This window comes from Amphiura filiformis, chromosome 10 (assembly GCF_039555335.1).
Source record: "Amphiura filiformis chromosome 10, Afil_fr2py, whole genome shotgun sequence".
Classification (NCBI taxonomy): Eukaryota; Metazoa; Echinodermata; class Ophiuroidea; order Amphilepidida; family Amphiuridae; genus Amphiura; species Amphiura filiformis.
The window spans coordinates 11,845,959-11,855,513 of record NC_092637.1 but is presented as its reverse complement, the minus strand read 5'-3'; the positions used below and the strand labels follow the sequence as shown (position 1 = coordinate 11,855,513).

At 36.4% G+C, this 9,555-nt stretch overlaps 1 protein-coding gene across 1 annotated transcript in view; it reads right to left on the bottom strand.

Moving 5' to 3' along the window:
* Window positions 1–2,528: 2,528 nt before the first annotated feature.
* LOC140162502 (uncharacterized) overlaps window positions 2,529–9,555 on the bottom strand; it is a 50,774-nt gene continuing 43,747 nt past the window's right edge. Inside the window, 5 exon segments of the mRNA XM_072185742.1 lie at window positions 2,529–3,322; window positions 3,325–3,333; window positions 5,178–5,269; window positions 6,879–6,964; window positions 7,404–7,486. Coding sequence (XP_072041843.1) covers window positions 3,108–3,322; window positions 3,325–3,333; window positions 5,178–5,269; window positions 6,879–6,964; window positions 7,404–7,486 — 485 coding nt within the window. The 3' untranslated portion in view covers window positions 2,529–3,107.

Genomic DNA, 9,555 nt, shown 5'->3' with positions numbered 1-9,555 from the left:
CAATGGCGTCTTGACAACAGGTTAATTTGGTGTAGACTTACACAAAGCATAATTATACTACAATCTGCCATAGCTCACGGTAGCAAAATGGCTGCCATAAATCATGCAAATTTCAATTGTGCAAAATTGGTGAAAAAAAATTAAATATCAAATCACCACCACTACATAAATCAACAATTTAATCATCAACCCATAGCAATAAAACAAAAAATCTTACTAATTCATTACTGCAATACACTACAAACTTAGCAGCATTGTGAGAAAAAATATCAAAGACATTAGACAAGGAGAGTGTGGACTCTGCCATAGATGAAGTCGCTTATGGAGTGGAAAATAGAGCACTACCTCTACATTATTTTAGCATGCCACGTCACAGTACATGTGGCAGTATGTTTTCACACAAAATCCACCTCACCTGGGCTCGACTTTGGTGAAAAAATAGCCTAGTTCAAACCCTTGAAAAGAAATCCCAGAGCATTATCCTGGCTATGATGGTTTATTGTGGTTTGAATAGGGTTCTGTTTGTTGTTAAATGGTTTATATTGGGTCAAAGTGGTCAGCGGATTCCTGTAAAGTGTGCTGAAGCTTGTGGGTTTATGCCTGTGTGTAGGGCACCACAGCAGCTGATAGGTGTATCCCATCATGCTCTGGGGTACCATAGTGGAACTGCACATGCCATAGAAATTGTACACAAAATCCCTCACTTCAACTTTAAATTACTCGCTTATATCAGGGGAGCTTAGTATTGTGAAACTATCCATAGCTCTCCATATTTAAGCGGCACTTACTTATGTTTTATATACATGTATTTGCTATGGAGCAAGCAGCTAGACTGCAATGCATGATGGGATACTGTGGAAGGGCACTATTATAATCAATCATTGCGCTTTATTCATTGTTTCTTCCCTCGGAAAGAATCCCTACTCCCTAGAGCGTTATGCACACGGCTATAACGGGTCCACACTCACCTAACCTAAGCTCTTTGGTTAAGAAGGCATAGACAAAGACCAGAGAAGATGAGAATAGATATCTATTCTCATCTTCTCTGCAGACCAAGCAAAAATAATGTAGCGCTAATTTCAACCATCTAACAAACAGCATCACTAATTATACATTCAAATTTGCTGAATACATTTTGATTGGTCAATTTAGATCATGTGACGAGAGAACACTATATTTCATAATTCACTGCATAATGTGTAAGTTTTCTTTTACATACAAAGACTGTGATGGTTAATTTTCTAAAAAATAGAGAATTCACAACTATGTTAATAAATCATATATCTTTTCTCCTACCAATATTTACAGACATTGGGTAATTACAACATATACTCTGTCCAATCTAAAGTGTCACATAGCAGAAGTATAGCAGCAAAGACATATAGGCTTAGGTTTGTGTGCAGGTCAGGCCCAACTAAAATTGGTAATTGTTGAGCCAAAATACTTTTCATCAGGATTCTCAAAAATCAAATTTGGCGCATTTCCTCATACTGGATGCATATCCCCTGACTGACATGATGAATGAATTCTTTTGATTCAATATGCAACTGTTTAATAACACTAATTTTTTTCTTTCCCAACATATGCCAATTCATCATCAATTAGTATACCTGGGGTCCACTTCACTAAACTTTTAACTGTTCGTAACTCAAGTAACTGTTCGTAAAGTTACGAATACCCAATACTGGACGTAACTTTACGAAGGGTCCATGTAGTAAATCCCTATTACTTACCAAGGGTACCGTTCATGAGTTTAGTGAAATGGAACTTACAACTCTAGTCGTTAGTTACGAACGATTTCAAGACTTGCGAAGCTTTGTTAACTGTTAAGTTTAGTGAAATGGACCTCTGGTTGGCGAGAGGCACATACAGTCCAATCTTCATTTATTTGGATCGCTATGTTATCATCCAACCATGTCAGCTTAATAGGAAAACACATTTTAATGCTTTGACATTTTAATTTCGTGCTCTGAAGTATTTAGAAGGTAATATCTATGCTGATATAGAGCACTCAAATACCATCTTATAGTGTTAGTAATTGTCCCAATTATAAACTTTAATCATACAATACAGAAATTACAATTCACTTATCCTGATCACTGACTGGGTAATAGGGTTTGGACTGCACATTTTTTTAAACATAGAAAACAGCTGGAAATTAGAATACACTCTTGCCTAACATTGCCTTGATAAGCCAATTAAATACTTTGCTAGAAGTGACATAGGGCTATTCTATTTGAACCCCCCCCCCTTGAAGGAATATTTGGGGATTTGATTTAAAAGTCTTAACCTGTCCAGATCAAACAATTTTCATTTAAAATCAATTGAAAAGGCGCGGCAGATTTTCACTCAAAAGGGCAAATTGTTTAAAACTCAACATCTCTAAGTGTGCTGCTGAATCACATCATATACTATACTTTGATCAGCTTGTAATTGGCGGGCCTATAACAACGCGGATTAATATCAAAATATTTTATTTTGAAATTTTTCTTGCGACATCTCCCCAGAACCATTACAAATTATTAATTCAAGTCCTATACTTTGTTTACTTTCTTTAACACACAAAACATAGACCAGACAGGTGAAATAATAGCACTCTTAACGTGGGTCTACTTTTCGGTGTGTTGGTAAAAGCCAACATTTCCCGCCTATTATGAACTGATCAAACGATATATAAGTGCACATTTTCGTGAGGGTCTGAATTTTGCGAATGGAATTCCAACCACGACTTTACCACCATGCATATGGATTGGGCAATTGCAAAAATAACCAATTATTTTATGTCTCTCTCACTCCAAATCGCAAAAATAACTACTACAAAATCACTACTTCTACAGTCAAGTTCAAGTGAAATTGAGTTAGCAGTGTATCATCTTCCACAGGGGTGTGGATATCAAATAGAACAGCCCATTCTAGTTTGGATAGAGTATTTTGTTATATATTCCTGACAAATTTGCAAACATCTGACATAGATCCCCCAAAGTACCAATTTATTCTCATTTGATACACTGTGGTTTTATAATATATGCCCACAAACTGTCCAAGTCAGAATTACAACAAAATTTGACTGAAATTACAATATAACAAAAAATTGACACAATTTCAAATTAGTACGTCTCTGAGTCTTCCGAATTTGCATTGCTCTCCTCTCTACTGCGGTCCGTCAGATCTAGACTGATGACCCTCGTTCTGCTGAGCTCGCCGCTCATGGCCAACGCGATACGGGAATTGGTGGACGTACTGGCCGGTGAGAAAGGAAGCATGTGTGCTAGGATGATGGCTAAACAGTCGGCGATTTTCTCATTCGCTGCACAGCTCAGGGCGGAGTGTAGCCTGGAAGAGAGAATGGTATGAAAACAATAATTAATGACATGAAATACAAATTACTTCATTTCTTCCAACAGGGATGAAAGTCCACTTTTGACAAGAAGACTGAATAAGTCGGAAAAACAGTTTGACCAGAATGGCTCTAAAATGGGCTGAAAATTGCATACAACTGGACTACAAAAAAGCCTGAATTCAGGCAAAAGTCTGAAAACTTACATCCCTATTCCAAACATCATCAATTTTTGTCATTATCATTTACCTGTGGCATGGGTGACCACCAATTATTGTCTTGATGCACTATAAACTTGGTATTTAATCTTTTGACACATAAAATATTATGATGTAAATTTTCTGGTCTTTTTCTGGTCTCTTCTGAGTTTTTCTGACCTTTTCTCATCTTTTCTGGGTTTTTCTGGTCAATGGTCTTTTTTGTGTCCCTTTTCTGGTCGGTCTTTTTAATGAGGCTATATCAGGAAATGTAATTGCATCATTCTTGACCATAAAGACACTGACATAACAAGAACACAAAAAACCTGAATATTTAATTTATTGAGATACATTCAGGTTGAAATCCTTTTACCCCTATGGAAGACACAAATCTTTATCTCTCACACAGGGGTGTAGATTTCAAATAACTCACTCATTTAGGTACCTCCATTTGAAATTCACATTCCCTAGCTGTGTGGTATATTATGACCATGTCTTCTATAGGGGACATATGAATTTCAACCAGAATAGCCCATTTTGACCCAGTTAGTTTGGTTAGTGGCAAATTTTGTTTTTAGCTCCATTTTTAATGTTTTATTAGATGAAATGGAATATACTGTAAATGTTGTTATTTCTGCAGGGATATTATTTTCCAGTGCTACAATCTTATACAATTTTCCTTGTTTTTTAATTCTGCCAATATCAAGTTTTCTGCCAAGAATTTGTCGTAAGTTGGTATCAACAGATTAGCTGCATTACACCAACTTTTTGGGTCTTGGTTGTGGCCTTTGGTGCATGTCCCATATCTAATTGTTCTGTTTGGTCGCTTTGAGACTTAAGCAAACCAGTTACAGCATGTATGATCATCACCAAGTTGAAATAGTGTTATATTGCATCGAAAAAAGTGTACCTGCAGCAATTTTTTTAATCAAGGCTTAAATAATTGGTTGACAAATGTTTGTGCATATAATGCATGTTAAGGACATAACTACACAAAATGTAAATTCCTCACAAAATGTAAAGAAATTATTTTGATACTCATTTGCCCAATTTTGCTCAGGGTTTTCAAAGAAACAAAACCCAGAATTTAAAGTTACACTTACAGTGGTTTTAATGGTTATTGTGGTATTTAAAACCTGCCATTATCTTTGTACTGAATTCAACTCAATAGACCTTTTCAAATCAAGATTGGAAAAGATAGGAAAACCGCAGTAATGGGTCAAATTGGTGCACAATGAATCAAGCGGAATCAAGCCAAAATCAACATGAGTCACCACAGAGAAATATTTTCTAAAGGTATTGAACTAACACTTCCACTATTTGGCACTTCACAATGTGACAGTAAAAGAAAGAAAAATGCCAAGTGTTTGTTTTGGTCTTTGTGTGGTCTTTGCAATATAAATATCAATCTCTTGCACAAGCCATACCCAACGCTTGACCATGTCTTTCACACAGATTTGTGTTCAGACGTAATAGTTGCGTTTGCGTCAGCATCGATGACCCGGAATTGTAAACGGGGTCATCAACAACAAACTTCGGAAAACTTCGATTTGAAAAGGTCTTTGCAATCTTCTACAAAAATGAAAATGATCCCAACTATTCTGGTTTAGTTGTATTACATCCATGACTAGTATTTCTTTTACCTTGTGAATCTACCGCTAATAAACTGGCTCCTTTGGTGACCAGCTCTTGTACTACAGTTACTAAGCCTTTGCTTGCTGCTATATGCAGAGGTCTACAAAAATATACAAATAATACAAATATGGAAACAAAATATTAAGATGATCTAGTGTCCAGCATAACAAAACCAAATATAACATGTGCACTATGTAACAGTTCAACCTCTGTAAATATTGACAGTGTACGCATGCATGAAAATAAAAACATGCCAAAGGGGGCATTTTTCATTTTTTGTCGAAAAACCTTGCTATGGGTAAAATTAGGTGTAATATGTTGATTATGGTAATTTTGATGTAAGGGTGAAACTTGGCTAAGAAAAAAATTGGCTGTGTATATGTGTATACTATTATACTTAAGTTGTCCCCGAGTCCCATCATGACCGCATAAAGGTCTGTTCATACTACGCCGCAATTACTTTGCAATGCGTTGCCGCACTGCATAGTACCGTATAACACTGCATTGCGGTATCGCAATAAAGTTAAATACATTTTAACTGGGAAATGCAAGCAAGAAGTAACCAATACAGCGGCACCACGCCGCAAAGCAATTGTGGCGTAGTATGAACAGACCTTAACAGAGGTTGAACTGTAGAAATAAATATACTTTGAAAGAAAATACATATTTGGTATATATATGTGAGGCAAAGCACATAATTAATTAATTAGCTTAGCGATGAAATAACTTTCCTTGTGCTTTGGTAGCTATTATTAGTTGCTACATTATGTTTGTTCCATATAAATGACAGCGCACATGCAACAATATTGCAACCACCCAGCACGTTGTCATCTTGCAACAGAATGTCATATTACAGGCATGAGAATAAATTTCAATGAAACAAAAAAGGAAAATTCTGAAAAAAAGAGGGGAAAAGTGCGTAAAATATGGAAAAAATGCTCAGAACTGGCTAAAAAGTAATAAAAACACAGAAATTTGGGCCCAAAAAAGAAATAAATTCCTTATAAAAAAGGAAAATTCTCATGCCTGATATTATTAATCGCCCATTCAAATACAGACCTGCAACTGACTGTTATTGAAAAAAGATGAAAATGGTCAAAATAAAGTTCAAAACAGTGTGAAATTAGGGTAAAATAGCTCAAATTGGACTGAAAGTGATAGATAATGCGTAAATTTGAGTTTTTTTAGGTCTGCAAATAATGTGCAATGTGCAAGTGACAAGTATTTTCCCTGAAAATTAGGCCATTCCATTTGTGAATCCAACTCCCTGGAAAATTTTGGGAATTGGAAGATGTCAACTGCTGGCTTGCTTGCAACTTGACCCTCGGGAAAGCTAGCGGCTTATCGATTAGATATCGGCAGTCGCTCTGCCGATATGTGACAGAAGTGGTGGGGCGGGTAGATTTCAAATGGAATGGCCAAATGCTCACACTGGCAACTAAATAGCCATTATAATGTTAGTTTACAGCTGAGAATAATGTGTATAAACATTGTATATTAATTAAAAGTATTGATAGTTTCACATGCATGTAAAAAAACCTATTTTGTGACAATTTTCAACTTCCAAATTAACCAATTTCATGCAGTTTATTTGGCCAATGCAGCAATTGTTTTGAAAAATAACTGCAGCAGCCAGATGGTGACAGCTGCAAATCAATGTAAAAAAATAAGCACCCACTCAAACTGAGTTGAATGAATATGGTACTCACGTTTGTCCTTCTACATTGGCGGCGTTTATACAGGCGGAGTTTTCACTGAGTTTCTCAAGAATCATCAGTGCACAGCCTTCATTTTTCTGCAAGAAAATCATCAATTATTTGACATAATATTAGTAAACTTTACAAACCAATGAACATTTTGAAGGCACAGTGACCAATTGTCGTTATTTAAATTACCCAATTCATTGACCTATTCCTATTCATTGATCTATACACCCCCTACGGAAGACATGACCTTTATCTCCCAACATGAAGTTTATATTTCAAATGGAATCACCCAGATTAAGGTCAAGTCCTCCATTGGGGTGTAAGGATTTCAACTGATTCCAGTTGAAATCCATACACCCCCTATTGAAGACATGAAGTTAATCTCACACACAAAAGGTTTAGACTTCAAATGGAATCACCCATTCAAGTAACCCCATTTGAAATTCAACACTCCCTGCATGGAAGATTAATGGCATGTATTCCATAGGGGGTGTATGGATTTTAACTGGAACAGCCCCACTGTCTTACCTGTGAGCAAGCAGAGTGTAGCGCTGTGTTCTTGTCGTTGTCGGCTAACGTCAGATCCACACTAGCGCCACCTACCATTAGTTCTGAGAACAAACAAACACACAGACAAACATGTTACAGCACAATGTAATGAACTATCACACACATGAAACATGCTAGTGTCATTCTTTATTCAACAACTCTTGCTATACCTTTGCACAGGAGTCAACCGTTGTTAATCTGTGATGAATCCACACTTATATATACGAACGCAGTGACAGAAGTGCACATACACGCTTGAAGGCGTGAAATTTGTCACGCCACGGTTGTCCACGTACACTGTGTGATGAACACCTGCGTGTGTACAGGGTGTCCCAAAAAAAGAGGCCCCTCATAGCGCCCTCTTTTTCGCCTATTTCTGAAAAGTTCATCAAATATATTTTGGTATGTAAAGAAACCTTTATTTGTTAGCTTTAATAAATCAAAACAATTATTTCAATCGGCTCACAACTTTTGAAGATATGCCCTTTTAAAGACAAGTACTCGTTTTTCACTCTGTCCACGGATAGCAAACAGAGTGGTTGGGATGGGTCATGCTGTGGAGTGGCCTGCAAGATCACCAGACCTCACACCATTTGATTTCTTCATTTGTGGCAAAATCCAAGATCTTTGCAAACGTATTACTGCAATATTCGCAAGTATTCGGCGCACAAGGTTGGTACGCAACGCAATTGGTGCAATGAGGACTAGGACTGAAACCTGTATTCGTCAAGGAGGCAACCAGGTAGAGGGCAGAGCAGCACAGTAAACTCACTTCAAAAGAACCAAAGACAAACTAAATAGCCCTTTTCAGGGCTACCTTTTATTCCAAAAAGAAAAATGACTTATGTTGTCAATAAAATGAAACAATAAAGTAAGAAAGTAAGAAACATAATAAAACAAAAAGGCATAAAATAACTGAGAAAAACATAAGTATAGCAAAAGAAGTCCCATCCCACATCAATTTCGCCCAAATTAATGACACTTAACAAAATCCATAACCCATAAGCCCACCGGTAAAGCCCATTCCCTAAAATAAAGTTATTTCATAAAGTTATCATCGAGGAATGTTTTATATTCATGCATGGTATATGCACTTTTCAATCTTTGAAGTAGTCAAACCTCCTCCGTGGACAGAGTGAAAACGGATACATTTCTTTAAAAGGGCATATCTTCAAAAGTTATGAGCCGATTGAAATTATTGTTTCGGTTTATTAAAGCGAACAGGTAAAGGCTTCTTTACATGCCAACATTTACTTGATCAACCTTTCTAAAATAGGAGAAAAAGAGGGCGCAATGAGGGGCCTCTTTTTTTTGGGACACCCTGTTTAAGGCAGAATTGAATCCAATCCAACCATACCAACTTGTGATTGGTTAGTACTTTCATTATTGTATCCAAGGTCAGGAAATTTTGAAATATGCGACATACGATCGTGGTCCAATCGCGTACATTGGTTTTTGTGTGATTTTTTTCATCTAGTTGTGATGAGATACACTAGCTGTAAAAGTTCCTTTATTTATTAATTTTGAAGTATTATCGTAGTAAAATTAGGCCCTGCTGATACCTATATCATACGTTAATTTGTACATAGATAATCCTAGCATGAACTAAATGCCTTTGTTAATAAATCTCACAGGGCGTGATAAATTATTAGGGTGCGATAAATTATTAGTGTGCATCCACTTTTAAACAAAAAAAAAAAATCCTTAGGCGAGGAATAAAAACCATGTTTTACAGGCGGAAGGACATTTCAAGTATGGTCGGTCGGTCGGGATTTTTCTTCTTGTACATTTTATTTTTTGTTGGAAGCTAAAATTACCCTAAAATAACAATGAAATCTGGAAAAAACTTTTTGCAAACTTATTTCCAAACAATTGTCAGCCAAAATAATAAATTTTGGCCAAAAATGGCTGATTTTATGAGATTTTAAACTGAATTTTAAAAAAATCACACAAAATGCAAAATGTGGGTCGGTTGGGCCCGTAAAACAATGTTTTTTTTGCATTGCCTTGCAGACAAACAGGTAACTTTTATAAGACTGATAGTGAACACTTCAACCTACAAGCAACCACATACAACGTACAGACATACACACAAACAAACAGCTATTGCATGCAAAGCATCCCTGGGTTG